Consider the following 21,952-nt stretch of genomic DNA (forward strand, 5'->3'; position numbering starts at 1 on the left):
CAAATAAAGTGTTATATTTTCAAGCCCCCTGACGTTGTAACCCATAGGCTTCTGCATAGCCTTGTCTTTGAACAATCTTCAACCACAGTTCAACCACAAGATGACAAACACAATGGCTTCAAGCCTCCCATACTTTCTGAAAGGATCTAATACTTTATGTATGGTGTTAGACTTAACCATTCTGACGTCATCTCACCAAGAGGACCATGTCACTAAACACTGAAAAGAAAATGTTAGTCTTCATTTCTATATTGTTCCAAACATCTGAAAGTATGCAGTAAATGCTTGTTCAGTGAGTGAATAAATGAGTATGGGACTTACTCCAGCTATTACATTGAGATAACCAAAGCAATAAATCACACAAATATCATTCTATTTCGTTTCTGCAAGCTGACTGTATGTACATAAACCACATATCAAATATTCTTAACTGAGTCACAATAACAATCAGTCTATGACTGCACTAACATATCTGACATTGGAATGCCAGAATATGTAATGAAGAATATTCAACTAGAGAAGAAAAATGCTCGTTTTATATATCATATGTGTTTAACAAAATTTTCCTGTGTGTAGTCAAGGAAACAGTTTATATCACTCAGATGATTCTGGGCACCAGTGTGTGTGCATGCATGCACATGTACACACATGCGTGCAGGGCTGGGGGATTCCCCACACGACCAACTCAATTCTGACACTATTTGCTGAGAGATAGCATCAGACCCCACAGACTGAAGTCTCAGTCCTATAACACTGCCAGTTCCTCTTCCTCCCCACTCCAGATGCCAGTTACAAGTCCAGGTTATCACTTGTGCTTTATAGATTGTAGGTTCTAAACCCCACCCTTTGGTCTGATTAATTTGCTAGAGCAATAAATTCACAGAACTCCAAGTTCATTTGACTTACTAGATTACTGGTTTATTATGAAAAGATGTAACTCAGGAACAGCCAGATAGAAGAGGCGCATAAGGCAAAGTATGTGGGAAAGGACATGGTGCTTCCATGCTCTCTTGGGGTGACCATTCTCCCTGCACCTCCATGTGTTCATCAACCTAGAAGCTCTTCAAACCCTACCCTGTTGGGTTTTCAAGGAAGCTCAATTACAGAGACATGACATTAAATCACTGGCCACTGGTGATGGAGCTCAATCTCTAGACCCTCTCCCCTCCCAGGAGGTCATGGGGGGAAAGGAGTGGAGGTTATGGGAATCAAAGTTCCAACCCTCTAATCACATGGTTGATTCCCTGGCAACCATCCCCATCCTTAGGTGCTTTCCAAAAATCACCTCATTAACACAACAAAAGAAACCTTTACAGTTGTCTTTGCTTAGGAAATTCCAAAGGTTTTTGGAGCCCTGTGCCAGAAACCAGAATCAAAACCAAATGCATATTTAGTCAATATCACAATCATATAATCAAGCATTAACATCAATCACAAGTTGAAAAAACAAAATATGAATATCTTACCTGAACATCTTTGTATTTGTCTCGTAAGTCCAAGAGCCGGTGATAAGCTTTAATGGCTTCTGAAAATTCCCCAACATCAGTGCTAGTGAGAATGTAGTTTTCCCAGATCTGCCAATGTTCATAGTTGCACTTGAGGGCTTCTTGTAAAGTTCTAAAAGCTTTTACTCTATTGAAGGTCAGATTTTAAAGAGAATAATAATGAATAATCATAGCTAAAGAAACCATAGCTTTAGGTATAAAATACTAATATGAACTTCCTGCCAGTCCTTAGTCATTCATGTTAATAAATAGAATTTGAGACCCAAGCAACCCCAAACCACCTCAAATTTCCCTACAAAATTTTTTAAGATTTAAAAGGAGCTTATATGAGACTGATGAATCACTGAACTCTACCTCTGAAACTAATACTACACTATATGCTAATTAATCGAATTTAAATTAAAAATTAGTTAATAAATTAAATTTAAAAAATAATAATTTTAAAGGCGTAAGAAATTGCAAAACAAAAACAGGTAGTAATGAAACAAGGACAGGGAGATATAAATAAAAACCAACTGGAAATTTTGGAATTGAAAGAGAGATTTAAACAAACAAAACCTTAATAGGAGACAAAAAATTAGACTGCCCGCAAGGAGAGAACTGATAAACTAGAAAGCAATAGTGAGAAATCCACAAGGAATTCAGATTAAAAATTAAAGAGTAACAAAGAGAGGAAAGTATGAGAGGTAATGCTCAAACATACATTTGATAGACATGCCACAGTAAACAGATGCAGAAAATGTCAGGACAAGGTATTTGAAAAGAAAATCTGAGCATTTCCCACAACTGAACAAAGAGCTAAATTCTATGATCAAAAGTATATTTTTGTATCAAATATTACAAATAAGATAAACCAACACCTAGGTATATTGTATGAAATTGCAAAACATAAAGATAATCCTAAAACCTACAAAAGAATGACAATGAGAATAGCAGATATTTCATTAGCAACAAAAGATACAGAAGACAACAGAATAGTACATGTAAAGCACTGCATGAAAATAACTGTCATGCCTGAAATTTTATAACTAGCTAAACTTACCACTCAAGAGTAAATGTGAAGTCAAACACTTTCAGAAGTACAAAGACTAAGAGAGTTTGCCATCTACTGGCCCTAAATTGAAAGAACTATTGAAGGACCCTCCTCTCTCGCAAAAATAAAAGGGAATTCAGACAGAAAGAAAGGGATACAATAAGTGATCAATGGTGAGAACAGAAATTGATGAAATACATCATTACATTTAACTAAATATTGAGAACAAAAATTACTAGTTGTTTGTGTAAAAAAAAAAAAGTAGACCATATTCTCTGAAATTAAGTAAGAAATCAACAGTAAATAGCTAAAAAAAAATATATATATATATATATATATGCCTGAAAGTTAAAGATGCATTATTAAAAAAAAAAAAAGGAAATCACAGTGAGAGATAAACAGACTCATCTTAGGAAATACAAAATATTTAGAACTCAATGAAAATACCATATATCACCATCTGCAAGATATATATAGAGGGAAATCTGTGATCTTAAATGCATTTATTACAAAAAAATGACAATAAGTGAAAAAATTCAACTTAACACTGTAGAAAAATACCAAATAAAATTAAGAACGAAGAAAATAATAGATTAAATATAAAGAAAGAATAGAAATGATTAACAAAACCAAAAGCTGGCTCTTTGAAAATAAATGAAACAGACAAATGTGTAACTAAATTTCATTTAGAATAAAAGAAAATGGCACAAATAAGATCAGTAATTTTTTTTAAATCATAAAAGAATGCTATGAACAAATTATACAAAAGAGCTAAAGAAATAGAAAGCCAAATAAATCAAGTAAAATTAAAACAAAGCTAGGCAGTTTTACAGAAAAGGTATACCAAACCATCAAGGAATCCTTGTCTTATACAGGCCACTTCAGAAAAAAGACTATTAAAAACTTAACACCGACAAGGAAATCAACAGAACTACATGTCACCTTTTCTATAAGTTAAAAATCTCAGCAAACAAAAAGACACTTAATGTTTTACTCCCCTGTCTGGATAAGATTATAGCTCCTTTAAGGATCATATATATTTTACGAGACAGTTACAGTAACCTTCTTCAAATGTATGCTCAGTCTCCTTTTCCAAAGCCATTTTGAGTTTGTTATTTTACAACTACAAGGTCCACCTCCGTTTCCTTGCTGGGCCCCACAGTGTTTCAACAAGGAATCTCCTCCTCCATGACTCTAAGGCAAATTTTGGAGGGGATAATAGAGATTGCTCTGGTCATTCCAGCCCATTGCTCTGAGAATCACTCCCTGAAGCATTTAATCAATTTCTAATATACCTATGGTACCAATCACAATAACATCCTTATAATGAAGTCCTTCTTGTCTTCTCATTAGCAGCCAATTCACTGCAGTTTAATTTTTTATTCTCTACATTAAACAATTTACCTAAAGTTGTTATGGAATGTACTGATGCACTTATCCCTTGGTCCACCATCTTTTAGAGTTAACAATGAAGGTACCCTGCTGTAACCCTTCTTCAAATTCACCTTAAATTGTTGTGGGAGTGTGTCTCTGTGTGTGCGCACACACTTTTTCCCTTTCTCGGTTCCACTCTCTACGCCCACCTCCCACGTAAGAGCAACTGCCTTCAGCAGTGGTCTCCCATCCTCATGCAGGTGGGTGAGGTCAGCCTGTTAGAAAAGATCTTGACAGGCAGCAACCTAGGGTGGAGGATTATCCTTTGTCCTACGTGTCCTCTCACCCTCTGACCACAATCTCCTGGCCTCAAAGTTTTTGCTATGAATTCCTTTTTCATAAGTGTGGCTTCTTCATACGGATCTTCAGTTCAGGATTCATTTATCGAGCCCACAATAGCTGTGACACTATGCTATAAAAGTTACAGAGAAAGGTGGAAGATTTTCCCAAAGGACTGGCAGGGATGTGATGCCTAGGGGATCAGATGAAATAGCAAAAGGGGCATGTTAGTGAAGAACCCTAGAAGAGCAAAGGGACAGATGAGATCGTTTAAAGGATCCCTTTTAGGCATGGATAGGATTCTTTTGAGAGGAGCGGTCATAATTTACCCCTGGAGTAACAATCTCATGAGTCAAAAATGAGCTATGTCTGGAACAGCAGCAAAGAAAGGAAAGAGCAAAAAGGCAAGAATAAAGCAGTGATTCACCTTTGACCTTACAACCCCACTTTTACATAAAAACCTATTTGTGGAGCTGCAGGAAGACAAGAAAGTGCCAAAAAGAAGTTGAACAATGTGCAGGACCCCCTACGAGAGAAAGTGGAATTCTCAGGGTTAATGGGCTGGAAAACAAGGTAGAGTATCAAGAGCCTCACTACATACAAAATTACCAGGGTTACCAGAAAAACCCACTGAGATCACTCTACAACTATGACAGGGATTTCCCCTGCCCCTTGCTTTAAACCAAAAGGTCCCTAGGGAATTTTAACACAATCAGTTGCAATCAAGAACATAATATTATTTTCCAAAGAGCGCCGTAGAAAAAACAGTACTTTATTTATGTAGTTTGCCATCCAAGAGCAGCAGAAGTAGTTCAGTGTAATGTGGATTTAATGATATCTTCAGAAGTATCTTGTGAATCCACAAAGAAAAATTCAGTTAGGCTTGAAAATAAGGCCAAATGAAAATGGAAACAGATCCATCCTTTCCTTCATTGCTAAAACTCTGGCAATATCAGTCCTTGTCTCGTCCCTTTCCTTGGCTTTCTGTGACCGGTCCATAAGGCCAGTTGGTTGTCCCCTTTATAAACTGGCATCTGCCCTTCTTTTTCCAGGCTAGTTATCTCCTGCCTGCACTGTTACAACAGCTGTCTCCTGACTGGGTTCCCAGCCCCAGTTTCCTCTCCAGTCTGTCTCACACTGCCACCAGATAAATCTTCCCCAAAAGCTTCTTTCTTCATGAAATTGTCCCCACTGAAAGCTCTGGCATCTTACTGCCAACAGGATAGTCTCAACTTGTTAGTCAGATCATCAGAACACACTGCAATTTGACTCCAACCTTCTCTCTCCCTATGGACCTCACTATAATCTATAGCTGGTGTAGTTTACTTGCTCTGCATATGATCACATTCCCCTCGCTTGAGAGGCTTTCCTCTGTCCCCTCTACCCATTCTTCAAATTTCAGCTTGAGTCCAGCATTCTTCCAGAAGCGTTCCTGAACCAGGACCATAATCCTTCTCTCTTCTGAGACCCACACAGAGTGTCTGGCATAGAATTGAGTGCTCTACAAATACCACCTATTGTTGCTATAGCTTTCCTTGTATTTCCCACCTGATATTTACCACATACTACTTCTAATGCTAATCAATTTTAAAATAATACAGCCTGATATTTTATTTTTTAAATCCACAATTCCTGAAGACATTGGTTCATATTTATATATATATATATTTTTTAAGATTTTATTTATTTATTTGACAGAGATAGAGACAGCCAGCGAGAGAGGGAACACAAGCAGGGGGAGTGGGAGAGGAAGAAGCAGGCTCGCAGCGGAGGAGCCTGATGTGGGGCTCGATCCCAGAACGCCAGGATCACACCCTGAGCTGAAGGCAGATGCTTAACGACTGAGCCTCCCAGGCGCCCCCATATTTATATTTCTCAATAATACCGAGTACACAGCAAGCAATCAATAAGAATCTATCAATTGAGTTGACCAACTAAAGGCATGCCTTGTCTTATCATGAAATGGAATTTAGGATGCAAAACTTCAGTACCAAAGATTCCAGATAATATTACTTATTTTATTACAGAGTAAATGTTTTCGAAAAATAAATTACATTTAGATTTCAAATGGCTACAGTAAGTGATTCTAACTCAAAGGTACGGATGGGCAAGGGGAAAAGGAGTAAACACACTAGGTTCAGTGGAAGAAAATCTTGTTTGTTTTGGAAACTGAGTTCTTCACATTTGCTTGATGTACTTACTTTTGTTTTAATCGGATATAGGAAGTTGATAAATTGTTCCAAGCTTCAGCATTCTGAAATGATAGAGAACTCAGTTATAGACTATTCTCATTTAAGTAAAATAATTGCTACAACCCAAAGTATAACATATTTTTCTAGTCTAGGAGATGCTCTTTACAATCACAATTTTCAATAAGGTATGTTCAAGGTGCATGAGAAAATTAAATAATTTAAATTTAACTTTTATAATTTAAAACAAAAATAGTCAACTCACTGGCATAACTATTATAGCACTAATTTGCAATTTAGCTAAGATTTTATTTCCAAATTTAGATTTCCAAAGTAATTGGACAATCTGCAATATAATTTACACAATATATAGATTTATTACAAACCCAAGGTGAGGCAGAATATTGTTTTTCATATCTTAAAAGCCTTTGCTATTTTACCATCATCCTTCATCAGATAGGAGAATAAAGGAGTATGTGTTCTCCAGTGTTATTTCTAAGTATTTCATCAATCAAACATATTTCTCTACCTATTCCTCTGTGCAATGACAAAAATAAATTAGTCATTACATAAATGTTGAACGATATGAATTATGTTTGTTCCTCTTTGTTCAGCTCTTTATAAAATAGAGTATATAGTTTTCAAGTTCATATGTATGACTTACAAATTAAGTGGCAATGGATCTCTGCTTGCAGACATAGCACAGTTAGTACCAGACTAGCCTTATCACCATAAAAAGCTACAAACTGGGGCACCTGGGTGGCTCAGTTGGTTAAGCGTCTGTCTTCGGCTCAGGTCATGATCCCAAGGTCCTGGGATCGAGTCCCGCATCAGGCTACCTGCTCAGCAGGGAGTCTGCTTCTCCCTCTGCCCTTCCCCCCTGCTCTTGCTCATGCATGTGCTCTTTCTCTCTCTCTCTCAAAAAAATAAAATCTTAAAAAAAAAAAAAGCCAAAAATTGGACAAAATTTAGGGAACTGTTTTTGAAAAGTCAGACAACAAGCAGCATGGGGCTGTGACCCTTGAGAGAAGGTAAACTGAGATGTCTCAACAATCTACCTATATCTCCATCTAGAGGCACTTTCAGGGCTCAGCAGAGAGAGGTCGAAATCAAACGAAGCTCAGCAAGTCTTACTGGGATTAAGAAAGAGATCAGAGTTCAGGGCTCAAAAGTTGGCCAGAACTTGCAGGGCAAAAGCAAACAAACAAACAAACACAAAACCAGGGAAGTGAGACCTGTGTAGAGAATAAGCTCCAGAAACCTCAATAAGCATCTCCTGGAGTCCCTGGCTAAATACCAAGCTATACACGTTCAGGGCAAAACTTCTTGAGGCCAGGCAGAGAACAACTACCAGAGAGCTGTGAGCTGATTGGAAATTTTGGCGGTCACACAATGCTAGGAGCTCTTCAAGTTCCAACCAACCAGAGTGGAGAACTCTTACTGTTCACAAATGGTATTAAGTTCAACCACCAAAAGTTTATACTGTAAAAGAAGGGTGATTACAAATCTAGAATAAGAACAATGTAGGACCCGCTCTAACACAGTTCAAAATAAAACTGATCCACAAGTAAATTAGCCAAATGCCAAAATAAAACTCTACTTTCCTTAAGGGAAAACAACAAAACCCAGAAACTCAACAACATGGCATCCATGATGTGTAGGATACAATAAAAAATATTGATAGGCACGCAAACGAACAGGAAAATTCATCCATAACCAAAGAAAAAGTTAGTTAATAGAAACAGACACAGAAATGAAAGAGATGTTGGAATGAGCATACAAGAACTTGAAAACGGTTGTTATAAATACAAAGATTTGGAGAAAACATGAACATAATAAGGGAACAACTTGGGAATCTCAGTAGAAACATGAAAACTACAAAAAGGACCAAATGAAAGTTTTTGAACTAAAAAAATACATTATCCGAAATGATGTGTAGATTTTTTTAAATTGAGAAATAATATTAGGTTATTTTCAGGTGAATAACATAATGATTCGATGTATATGTCTATACTGTGAAATGATCACAACAGTAAGTTTAATCAACACCTGCCACCACATGGAGTGTGATGAGTTTAATGAATAGATTTAACAGCAGACTGGACATAAATGTAAGAGCTAAAACAAAACTCTTAGAAGAAAAGACACGGGTAAATATTCATGACCTTAAATTTGGTAATGGATTCTTAGATATGACACCAAAGACATGAGCAACAAAAGAAAAAACAGGTAAGCTGGACCTCATCAAAGCTAGAAACTGTGGTACTTCAAAAGACACTATCAAGACAGCAAAAAACAATTTAGAGAATGGGAGAAAAAATTTCAAATCATATATTCAACATGAGCACTTCCATTTAGGATGTATAAAGAAACTTCTACAACTCAACATAAAAGGAAACTAACCCAATTTAAAAATGGGCAAAGGATGACAATAAACATTTCCCCAAAGATGGGACACAAATGGCCAATAAGCACATGGAAAGATGGCCAACATCACTAGCCATCAGGGCAATGGAAAATGAAACCATCTCCTTGGATGCTACAATCAACAAGACAGGTCATAACAAGTGCTGGCAAAGATGCTGAGAAACTGGAACCCCACACATTTGCTGGTAGGGATGTAAAATGGTGATTCAGAAGACAGTCTGGGAGTTTCTCAGAATTGTGAACACAGAGCTAACATACCCAGTAACTTTACTAGTAGGTACATACCCAAGAGAAACAGAAACGTATGTCCACACAAAAACTTGTAAATGACTGTTCATAGCAACTAATTAAACAGAGCCAAAAAGTAGAAATAATCCAAATGTCCATCAACTGATGAAAAAATAAGTAACGTGTGATACGCCCACATAAAAGAATATTATTTGACCATAAAAAGGAACTAAGTACTGATACATGCAACAACACGGATGAACTGTGAAAACATTGATCTAAGTGAAAGAAGCCACGAAAGACCACACAGCATATGATTCCATTTATATGAAAGGTCCAGACTAGGCAAATCTAGAGACAGAATGTACATTAGTGGTTGCCTGGGGCAGGAGGTGGAGGGTGGGGAGTGGAAGGTGTTTGGAAGAAATGAGGAGTGACTGCTAATGAGTACAGGTGGGGTTCTTTTTATGATAATAAAAATGTTCTAACACTGACTATGGCGATGGTTACACAATTCTGAATATACTAAAAAATCACTGAATTGCACCCTTTAAATGGAGGAACTATATGGTATGTGAATTATCATCTCAGTAAAACTATTAAATATTAGAAGACTGTGAACGAAAAGAACTTTCGAAGAATGCAATTAACATAGGCAGCACACGTTACTGAATAACAAAACAGATGTGACATTCTGCTATATAGTTCAGTTAAGCATAATTTTAATTAAAAAAACTGTTGCATCAAAATTCTTTCCATGAATAACTTAGCTATTATAAGAAGAAACTTATTTCTAGATTTATAAGTCATTTACCTTAAGGTAATGACCTGTCAAAGGCATACTTTCTTCCAATGCAAAAGGAACTGTTGTTCTTGTAACATAAATAAAAAACTGGAATTTTTTGCCTTCTTTAACCTGTTTTTTTTTTTTTTTGAGACAGGAACACTTAAGATGAGATCTACCCTCTCTACAAATTTTCAAGTACACAACACAGTACTGTTAACCACAGGCTCCGTGTCGTGAAGCAGATCTCTAGAACGTACTCATCTTGTGTAACTGAAACTATATACCCACAGGAATTGCTATTCTGAACTACAGTACAATCCAAGTAACTTAGAGAATACCGAAGAGCTGTGAGAAGGAAAGCAGACCGAACAAACTCACGTCGGGTTCTAGAGTCACGCAACGCTGAAATGCCTTCGCTGAACCTCCGTAGTCTTCCAAGGCCAAATAGGCACAGCCAAGAGAAAACCACACCCCCAGCTGCAAAGACAAAAGGTCAGCGTCATTCAAACACAGAGAGACATCTATAGGATATTTGTTTTTACACTTTACATTCGTTTCCATGCAGGAAATTGAGTGGTAGAGATGAATTTTTTCATACAACTTTTAAAGCTAATACAACACCAAAAGCATGTGCAGTATCACCGCACGTCTTTTGCTGAGAAAGACCATTCTTTGGGTTAACCAAACACCATGAATGCCATCCAGAGCTCTGGTATAAACCCTGATACTATGAACGTGGGATTAATCTAACCTTTTTATTGAGTATCAACTATGTTAAAAGTATACAAAGCATCAGCAAATTCACGACTGATAAATGTATGACAAACTTGAGATGAAGAAAAACTTGCTTTCATCTTCAAGTTAAACCACAAACAATTCTGCAGTTTAACCAAGAGCAACTCAGGTATCTGCTTAGGCATGCCTGAAAATAATTTGGAGAAAGCAGGCTGAGAATCTGGATTACCAAACAGTCGTTCAAAATGGAAAGCCTGACCTGAGTCAGTAAGATGTGCCAGAGGAGAGATTTAGAAAAAACAGGTGAATTAGGAAGTAGCTATTGAAATTACAACAGAATTCTTCATATCACAGTGTTTCCTTAAAATTCAATAGCCTCTATCAAAAGGAAGATAAAACTGATAAAAATTCAATGAAATTAGTCAGAAATGCAGCTGTTGGGAGTCAAGTTTGCTTTCCTTTCGGATACAGTTAGTAAAGGCAGCAGGAGAACGCAGCTGACTTGCTGACTGACTCCCAGGACAAAGGGAGGGCAGCTGACTTGCTGACTGACTCCCAGGACAAAGGGAGGGAGCCCGCGGACAGGTCTGGTAGCACCCTTCAGGGTGGGAAAGGAAGTGAGGTGCTCTGTTATCTGTGTATCCTTCCGGAGGCAGTGCAGGAGGTGGCACATACACCCTCCTCCCCCAGCCATTTCCACAAAAACTTGTCCTTACAGCTAGTTGAGGCCTGAATGGTTTTTAAGCAGATAAAGATTTTTAGCCCATAATTAGAGATAAGGCTTAGAAAGCAAACATCCTTGGGCAATTTAACACTTTGCCTTGAATTCACAAGAGGCTATAAATAACTGCTATCCGGAGCCTTTATGGAGAACAGATTTTGTTAGAGGGATAGGTACTGGCTGAAAAGGGGGTGGGTGTGTGTTTGGGAAGGGGGGCAGACACTAGAGATATCAGGTTGAAGCAGAGTTAGAAGTTCACTTTTTTGAATCAAGGGACTACCAGCAGCTGAAAAATGACCTCATTACACCTTCCGTCTGTCAATTATTTACAGAATTGAGAGACCAAACCCCGCTCACTGATGATGCATTCTGAGCTGGCCTAAAGTCTGATGCTAACTTATAAACAACATATAAAACAAGCTCTCTAACTTCTAACTAAGGTGCCAGCTTCAACATCTGTGTGTTATATTTCATCAGACATAAGCTACACCTTTTTGTCACCATTTAACATCTCTGAAATAGATCCGATGGCTTGTCAGAGTTTATTGGAGGCATTTTATTTTTTATACAAGGGGGCACTTAAAATAATGTGCCTGTTACAACTGATGGCATCTTATATCCAATGAATGGTGGTCACAAGTTTACTTGGAAGGAGGGATTCCTCACTCTGGGACTAAAGCAAGAACAATGAGAACTGCCCTCAAAGTTCTTAAAATGCATGTGTCGTGCTTGATTTCTGCAAACAAACTTCACACAAAACTATTTCACATGTGTTATTAAAAAAAAGAGAAAGCAGGGGCGCCTGGGTGGCACAGCGGTTAAGCATCTGCCTTTGGCTCAAGGCATGATCCCGGTGTTATGGGATCGAGACCCACATCAGGCTCCTCTGCTGAGAGCCTGCTTCTTCCTCTCCCACTCCCTCTGCTTGTGTTCCCTCTCTCGCTGGCTGTCTCTATCTCTGTCGAATAAATAAATAAAATCTTTAAAAAAAAAAAAAAAGAGAAAGCAAGTGTAAATTCAAGATGTAAATAAAGAGCTTTATTTTTCAATCCACCTGTAAAGACAAAGGTTACAAACGTCAAAATACAGCAATTACTCATAGCTCTAAGACAAGCTGGTGATGAGATTACTATTTACCTTTAAGATTCTGAAACAAGTCAATGTTTTGTACCCAGTGTCTTAAAACCAAAATAAATTTAATGAAAATCAGGCAGATGACTTAATTTGATATATAGCATTATGGTTCTCTCTCTTTTTTTTTTTAACTCTTGGTCATTTGTCCTGTTGTTTTAATAATTTGCATCTGAAGGAAAATTCTAGGATCATTAACTGCATGTAGATTTCCATCTGTTGATAAGATATAATTACATAGGAGATGGCTTTTGCACACACCCCAGTCTTTGAAATCAAGAAATGGCTTTTTAAAAAACAAACTCTAAGATCTTCTAATTGCTTGTAGCTGACCCACTAAACCATAAATAATGCATTCGTACCTTGCTTTTCTGTTGAGGTCCTCAGAATTTGGAGGACTAGGGAGAATTATTTGGTGCCTCTTTCACCTTTTTCATTTTAAACTATTACTTAAACTATTACTACCAATAGTGACTGGCATCTGGATTCAGGTCATGCTCTTAAGAACAGAACATCATAAGAGAAAAAAATCAAAAGCTTCAAAAAAACTTCTCAGATGATTCCCCAAATTAAAATTGTATATGCCTGAGTACCAAAGACCTCTGCCTTCCAGTCCAGCGCAATCACATGGGGATACACTGTTAGCCTCCTCACATTTTCTAGAAGCCACATTTAAAAAGTAAAAAGGAACAGGTGAAATTAATTTTAGTGACATTTTATTTAACTCTACAAATCGAAATAATCTCATTTCAACATGTTATCAATATACGGAATTATTGAAATATTTTATACTTATTGTTTTCACACCAAGTCTTTGAAATCTGTTATGTATACCGCACTGATGGCACATCTCAGTTTTGACTTTAGCCACGTTTCGAGTGTGTTCAACTGCCACACTGGTTAGTGGCCACCATACTGGCAGCACAGTTCTGGACTGTTTCTTCAAAACACTGACAAAGACCCCTGCATACCTTGCATCCCTCCCTTCTTTCTTCGGGACAGATCTAGCTCCTCAGGACACACGGCTGGCTCAGTCTGTGCAGCATGCAACTCTTGATCTTGGGGTTGTGACTTTGAGCCCCACGTTGGGTATAGAGATTACTTAAAGATAAAATCTTTAAAAAAAATCAAGCTCCTCTCCCTTAGGCTCCTACCTTTCACGTGCTATAGTCCCTCCTAGTCCTCTCTACACAAGAGCTATTAGAATATTAGCACTTAACGAGCATGTACTATGGGTGCCAAGAACGGATACCAGGAGCTTTCCATACATTACCTCATTTATTCCTCACAAGAGCCTGACAAGGTAGTAAATATCACCCTCATTAGAGAGATGATGAGAGGTCACAGAGTAAGTCAGTGATAGAGACCTGACCCCATCAATGGGATTGCAGAGCCCATGTCTTCTCCACATGGCCACAGTGCCTCCCACTGTACCATTCTGCCCACATACAGCCAAGATCTATGGCAATACCATCCTTGTCACCAATACAGCAGAGAGGAATAAAAGAACACAGTCAACATGGGCTGGGGAAACCCAGGAGATCAATTTTTTAAGAACTGGAGCTTATCTACCCCCGCAAAGCTCTCCCAGTTAGGCAAGTGGACAGAGATGAAGCACAAGAATGGATGACCACATTTAGTTGGAGCGAACAGCTGAAAGGCAAATCTCTTATCAAAGGGACTGGGCAAGAATGGAGAAAGATTATCCTCTGACAGAGAGGCTCTGGTTGAGATATCTGTAGGGCTCATCCCAGTGCAAACTGTGAAGACAGGCTACGTATAGGCAGAGCAATGATCTTTAGAAGCTGACAAAAGCAGGCCAACTACTCATTTTGAATGTGATGATATATGCACTTAAAGAATGGTTTAAAATTATTTTAAAAATAATTAACAAAGAACAAGAATGGTTGAGAATGAGGTTTCTCTCTGATTCCCCTCACAAAGCCCCCTAGAGAAACAGTGGAATAGAGGGGAAGACGGGTGAGTGGGATTCAAGAGGCTCTGAGTAACTTAACCTCTGAGTCTCAGTCACTCAATTGTCAAATGGGGAAAATTCCAAGGCTTCTTCACACCCAAGATTCTGAAAACCCAGAGGTGACTGGGTTCAAAGGTACATTAGTGCCATCTAGTGGCAAAGTAAGTACCCTGATGATACAAACAGGAGAAGCAGCAGGTTTGAGGAGCTAGGATCGGGAATCAATTCAATTAGAAGCCTTAGAAATCAATTCGAAAGAGGCAGAGAGGAAAAACAAGGCATAGAAAGGAAGTAATTTGCCTAAAGCCACACAACAGTTCCCGGTTCCTGGTTCCTGTTGTGCATAAGGTGTGATGAAGATAGAAAGCACAACATGTATTAACGTCAATAATTAAAAGAGAAATTAAACCATTAAAAAAAATTAAACAGTTTGCTAAAGGCTAACATACACTACGCACAACTAGGCAATGGGCATGGATTATTTTTACAATTAAAAAGTTAATTTTTACAAGAGTCTTAAAGCACATCTGCAATAGGTATCATTTGCTTATATATTACAATTTTCTTTGTTAAATGATTTCTACTACTACTCAAATTTCCTTCCTCCTCAAAGTTTCTGCAGAAGGAATGACAGGCAGCTTCACACTTTTGCTAATTTTCCTCTGAAATGTGATCTCTGTTTGAACTGTTCTGATATCACATATAATGTTCAACACATTAGAATGAATCCTAAAGGCCGTGTTGCACTCTCCATCCCCTCTTCTCACATCCCTGACTCATTCCCATGACCCCAAATGCAGATAAGTTGTTGAATGTGGTTTCCTTAAACAGGAAATGACCCAAGACAAATCCAAGAGCGATACCAGTGTTCTTTGGTAACAGCTTTTCCTGAACTGATGCTTAGGGGCTCATATTCTTTTAAAATTCTTTCATGACCAAATTTCTCATTTACCAAATATGCAGTTCTCCTTCCTAAGGAAACACAAGTCCTCAGCTGCCAGCTCTCTTTCTCTCTAAAGGAAGTTTCCTCTATTTCAGTGTCTTGTTTAAACTTCAGGATGAACTAAACTTTACGCAGACTTTTTCTCTCTTACCAGACAGGCTATTAATTGTTTAATGCCCTCCTCTTATTTCTTTCCTTGACTCGGTTACCACTGGTTCTTACATTTGCCCACTCTTTCCAGAGAATACAAAACATGAGGTAGTACAGGCGTTCACGTGTCTTATGTATGTGAGACTCTCCTGCTGGAGGTATCACCCTATTTCTAGGCTACAGATAATGGGGCAATGACAATTTCCTTCCACTATTATTACAACATGGCAATAGGGAGGAGAGATAAAGCCCACGATGTACCATCTGTGACTGAGAACTTACTTTGGGCCTGGAAACATCTAGACACTGTGCATACATTGGCTCTAATGTCCCCAGCAGCACGCTGAGACAGGTATTATAACCTCCACTTTACAAGTTAGGAAATTGAAGCTCAGAAAGACGAGGTGAGGGGCGCCTGGGTGGCTCAGTTGTTAAGCGTCTGCCTTCGGCTCAGGGCGTGATCCCGGAGTCCTGGGATCGAGCCCCACATCAGGCTCCTCCGCTGGGGAGCCTGCTTCTTCCTCTCCCACTCCCCCTGTCTGTGTTCCCTCTCTTGCTGATTGTCTCTCTCTCTGTCAAATAAATAAAATCTTAAGAAAGAAAGAAAGAAAGAAAGAAAGAAAGAAAGAAAGAAAGAAAGAAAGAAAAGAAAGACGAGGTGACTGACCTACATTATGTTCCTCGCAGCTGCTAGGATTTGGAATCAGGTTAGGGGCAGCAAGGCTTTCTATTCCCCCTTTTTTTTTTCCCACCACCACCACCCTAGAGTCCCAGCTACAGCCCAGATGTCAACGGCAGTGCTCGTATTTCCTGGCAGTCATGCAAGTGAGACTCTAAGAGTTTCATTTTTTTATTGCTTACCAGTATGAGAAAGGAAGAACAAAAAGGAAAGAATCTCTTTTTTCTCTACATATTATTCACATATGTTCATTCTGTCTTCTCCATCGGAATGTAAACTCCAACAACTCGAGTCTTTCCACCACAGCTAATACCAGTTCACAACAGAAACTCTTTAACTCCATTTCCAATAAAAACCACTTTCTTCTTTCAAAAACTACGATGATGTTGAAAATTAACTACTACAGATCAAGGACGAGCACAAGTTCCCAAGATAATTAACAATTCTGAGTACTGTGTCACAGAAGTGTGGTCTTCTGTATAGAATGGGCTGGGAAAGGCTGCCTCAGATCCTCTAAAATTCCCCGGTCCTGCAGAGACACTCACTGTTATGTGCTCGATTATTCCAAAACACCGAAGTTGTAACTTCTCTTTGCTCTGATGAAAACCCCAGTGGTTCTTCATTAAAGGAAGAAAAAAATTCAAATGACATTTTTGTGTTCAAAGCTTTCCATAACTTCTTTTTTAAAAAAAGATCTTATTTATTTAATTTGAGAGAGAGAGAGAGAGAGAAAGAGAGAGAATGTGAATAGAGGGGAGGGGCAGAGGGAGAATCTCAAGCAGATTCTGTGCTGAGTGTGGGGCCCAACGAGAGGCTCGATCTCACAACCCTGAGACCATGCCCTGAGCCAAAACCAAGAGTTGGAAGCTAAACTTACTGAGCCACCCAGGCGCTCCTTATAACTTCTAACTAGACCTCAACCAAATCCACCATTACTGCCTAACATAAGACAATGTCCTCTAGAGGCAAGAAGGAAGAGGTTAAGAGTAAGCACTCTGGAACCAGAAAGTCCAGGTTCAAATCCCAGCTCCACCCACCATAAGCTGTGGGAACTGGTGCAAATTACTTAACCTTCTGTTTCCTTATCTGTAAAATGAGGGTAAAAACAGTAAGTACCTCAAGGATTGTGCTGAGGTTTAAAAATATATGCAAAATGCTTAGGCTAGTACCTGGTACCTAGTAAATACTCGATGTTAGCTGCTATTATTACTATTATTATTATTATTATTATTATTATTATTATTATAACTGAATAAAAAATAAACAGTGGGGGTGCGTGGGTGGCACAGCGGTTAAGCGTCTGCCTTCGGCTCAGGGCGTGATCCTGGCGTTATGGGATCGAGCCCCACATCAGGCTCTTCTGCTATGAGCCTGCTTCTTCCTCTCCCACTCCCCCTGCTTGTGTTCCCTCTCTCCCTGGCTGTCTCTATCTCTGTCAAATAAATAAATAAAATCTTTAAAAAAAAATTAAAAAAAATAAACAGTGAAAAACAACAGTTATCAAGAAATCTTTGTTGGCTACCTGGTTGGTTTTTCATCTGCTAGTTTCCTCTCCTAAAACATGTTTTCCCAACTTATGTTTCCCATCCAAATCCCAACCATTCTTCCTAGTTCAGAACATCTGCATCAGGCCTGTACTGACCGTTCACATCCTCATTCACACTGCCATCACCAGGCATCCAAAGCATGCTGTCTATTTACGCTACTCCCTGGCCACATACAAAGTTATTTCTGCCTCCTCTCCTCATTTAGCCCATAGAAACCACAGGAGGTCAAAAGGCCATGTCTTCACACAATTCTTCCGTATCCCCCTCAATACCTCAAAATGGTTTATGCTTACATTCTAGCTTAGACTACAGAAGATGCTTAATAAATAGAAACTGCCATTATAATAGTAATGCTCTCATCCTCTTTCCAGTCTCATTAGAATATTATTCCTTTCCCAAAGCTAATACCTTCATCTCTTCTCCTCATTTCACTCTTACCTCAAATGATCTTCCCTAGTTATATAACATTCAATCTCTCTGCCATCCATTGGATTCACTTTCTCCTTTATCCACTGCCCTCAACTGTGTAAAGGTCTCTGGTATCTTGCAAGATTTACCTGCCTCTCCTGCCCCTCGTACATGACATTTGACTCTCATCTCTTTGACATGCACCCAATATGAACAGTCTATACATGCTTTATCCTTTTCTTCATGTGCCACCCACTCTAAACCCCCTGAAGCTGGTTCTGAAGGTCATTAGGAAGCTCCAAATCCAGTGACCTCTTCTTGGCCCTCTCTGGACATCATCACTACCTGTGACATTACTCACTAACACCTGTTGTTCCTTTAGTTTCCATGAATCCTTTCCATGAATCCCTACCCCTCTGACCAAGACTTTGGTGTATTTTGTTTTAAGCTTTTTTCACCAGTGCTATTTCTTCTACCTTCCTCCAACTGCTGCTCAAAGGTCAGGATTTTGCTCAGTGTTGTCTTCCAAGATTTTCTGTAAAGAATTCACTCACTTGCATGGCTTCATCTTATTTCCACAAAAAAGCCCCAAATCTGCAAGCTTAATTCTGGCCTTCCTACTGGGCTCGGGCTCTTATGACCAATGGACGATCAGCCGTCTCTGCCTAGATACAGCTACACGCCTTCGTACCCAATATCCAAAATCACATCACCTCTTCCTGTAAAAGATATTTTCCCTTCTTTTGAATTCTCTATATTTTATCAACAGGGACATCTTCCTTTTTCATCAGACAATTGAGAAAACTGGCATCCTCTTGGATTCCAAGCTCTCCCTCTATCCTGCCCATCCAAATGAGTAAGTCCCAGAAGATTTTCCTTTGTAATGAGGCTTCAACCTGTTCTTTCCTTCCACCCTCGCTGCTAAAGCCACAGCCCGCTCATCGATAACATTCATTCCTTATTTAAACTTCCTATAATACCATTGTTGTCCTATCACTCTTTTATTCAAAACCACAACGGACTTCCACATCTACAGGGTTGGACAATCCTGAAGAAGGGTTTGTATGTAGGTCCCTTCCCAAACTAGTTCTATCCATATAGAAACTCTCCACTCTCCACAGATAGGATGAGACAGCTGAATTCATTCCCACATCCGTGTCTGCACATGGTAGGTTCTCGATAATGCTAAGTTAGGCAGCCATGCAACACTTTTGAAAGTGAAACAGAGCATCAAAAAAATAATTAAAGTTACATATCTAAAAAAAATTCCTTATTTATTGACCAACAAATTGTTGAGCAACAAATTGGTTTTACTATATCAGGGGACCAATGAGACTGTTCTATTCAAAATTGAGAAATAAAAATATATTAAAGTAAAAATATTTAAACACTGATTATCTGAACATTTAGATATAACAAAAGGAACATTAATCAAGCTATACATTTACAGCATTTGCACATTTCTTATAATAATATATTACAGAATTAAAATTACTTAAATTTTATCAGTGGATATTTATAAACTTTAATCATTTCCTTAATCATACCTAATCTAATACTATGTCATTGCTGTTTTTCTGATTAATTCCTTTTCTGGATATGATCTTAGTACGTACAATTTTCTCATAAAATTACCTGTCTACTCCAATGTTGTTCTTTATTGTTAATTATCATATTTATTATTAATACAATTAAAATTGCTAAAACTTTGACTCACTCTTATCTGTAGGTCATAATGATCTTAGTTGAGAAAATATTCTTTATAAATACAGCGAGGAAAAATTAAAAATAGAACTACTATATGACCCAGCAAATTCCACTCTGGGGTATCTGTCTGAGGGATTAAAGAGGTATCTGCACCCTTGTGTTCACTGCAGCATTATTCACAATAGCCAAGGTACATAAACAGTCTCATTGCCTGTGAATAGACTAATGGATAAAGAAAATGTGGACAAACACACATGCATGCATACACATACACAAATGTTATCCAGCCATAAAAGAGAAGGAAATCCTGCCTTTTGTGACAACATGGATGCACTCTGAGGACATTATGCTACATGAAGTAAGTCAGACAGAGAAAGACAAATACCATATGTTCTCACTTGTATGTGGAATCTAAAAAAGCTGAACTCTAGAAACAGAATGGTGGTTGCCAGGGGCTAGGAGGGTAGGGGAAATGGGGAGACACTGGTCCAAGGGGACAAGCTTTCAGTTATTATAAGATGAATAAGTTCTGGGTTCCTAGCATTCTAGTATGGTGATTATAGTTAACAAGACTGTATCATATACTTGAAAGTTGCCAAGAGAGTAGGTTTTAAATATTATCAACACACACACACACACAGGTAATCATGTAGGGTGACAGAGTATTTAACTAATGCTACAGTGATGAGCATTTTGCAATATATACAAGTATCAATCATGTTGTATACCTTCAATTTACATCATGTAATATATCAATTATGTTTCAATAAAGCTGGAAAAAAATTTCAATGCACTGAGATAACTGGTAAACTCAGAGCAACTACTGCTAAACAGAGGATATTCTTAATACTAATCTTGTTAATACTGAAACTTTAAAGTATTTCTCTTAGGAACTGTCTTTTGGCCTCCATTTAGAGTGCCTTTCTTCAATTTTTTTTTTTAAGTAGGACCCTGAGATCAAGACCTGAGCTGAGATCAAGAGTCAGATGCTTAACTGACTGAGCCACCCAGGTGCTCTGAACAAATATTTTTAATAAGACACAAATAAGTTGTCTCTATTTATGATTCTAAGTTTCACCAAATCTAGAGACTGCTAAACTATAGGCCTAATTCTAGTACAGAATATAAATTTATTCAATTAAAATCAGAAGCTCAAAAAAAGTTTCCTGCAGGGGCACCTGGGTGGCTCAGTTGGTTGTATCCAACTCTTTTGATTTCGGCTCAGGTCATGATCTCAGGATTGTGGGATCAAGTCCGGCATCAGGCTCCGTGCTGGGCGTGGAGTCTGCTTGGTATTCTCTCTCTCTCCCTCCCCCTCTGCCCCTCCTTGCTTCCTCTCTTAAAAAAAAAAAAGTTTCCTACAAATTATTATTGATGGTTTAAGTAAAATAGTATTATGGTTACTTTTTTTTTTTTTTAAGATTTTATTTATTTATTCGACAGAGATAGAGACAGCCAGCGAGAGAGGGAACACAAGCAGGGGGAATGGGAGAGGAAGAAGCAGGCTCATAGCAGAGGAGCCTGATGTGGGGCTCGATCCCATAATGCCGGGATCACGCCCTGAGCCGAAGGCAGATGCTTAACCACTGTGCCACCCAGGCGCCCCTATGGTTACTTTTTTAAAAAAAGATTATTTATTTATTTACTTACTTATTTGAGAGAAAGAGAGAGAGAGGGAGAGCACAAGCAGAGGGGAGCGGCAGAGTGAGAGGGAGAAGCAGGCTCCCCACTGAGCAGGGAGGCCAATGTGGGTCTTGATCAGGACCCTGAGATCATGACCTCAGCTGAAGGCAGGGACTTAACTGTCTGAGCCACCCAGGTGCCCCATTATGGTCACTTTTCAAAGTCATTTCTTCAGAGTTATATATGCAAACATTTAAAAAAATTAAATGATTTGATACACTGGATTTGTTTCAGAATAATATGGGGCAGAGTTAGGGAAATATTGATGAAATAAGATCAGCCATAAGTTAGTAATTATTGAAGCTGGTTGATGCATGTGGGAAGGCGCTCATTATAGTAAGTCTCTCTGCTATTGCATATTTTATATCATTGAAATTTGTTTAATAAAAGG

At 38.4% G+C, this 21,952-nt stretch overlaps 1 protein-coding gene across 2 annotated transcripts in view; it reads right to left on the reverse strand.

Annotated features, from left to right (window-relative positions):
- TTC27 (tetratricopeptide repeat domain 27) overlaps window positions 1-21,952 on the reverse strand; it is a 180,334-nt gene that overhangs the window by 29,528 nt on the left and 128,854 nt on the right. For both annotated transcript variants that reach the window (XM_034659678.1, XM_002923161.4), the window contains exons 14-16: window positions 10,261-10,359; window positions 6,453-6,505; window positions 1,467-1,632 (exon numbers count right to left, since the gene is read on the reverse strand). In XM_034659678.1, the coding sequence (XP_034515569.1) occupies window positions 1,467-1,632; window positions 6,453-6,505; window positions 10,261-10,359 (318 nt within the window). The remainder of the gene's footprint in view (window positions 1-1,466; window positions 1,633-6,452; window positions 6,506-10,260; window positions 10,360-21,952) is intronic.

This window comes from Ailuropoda melanoleuca, chromosome 4 (genome assembly GCF_002007445.2).
Source record: "Ailuropoda melanoleuca isolate Jingjing chromosome 4, ASM200744v2, whole genome shotgun sequence".
In the NCBI taxonomy this organism is placed as follows: domain Eukaryota; kingdom Metazoa; phylum Chordata; class Mammalia; order Carnivora; family Ursidae; genus Ailuropoda; species Ailuropoda melanoleuca.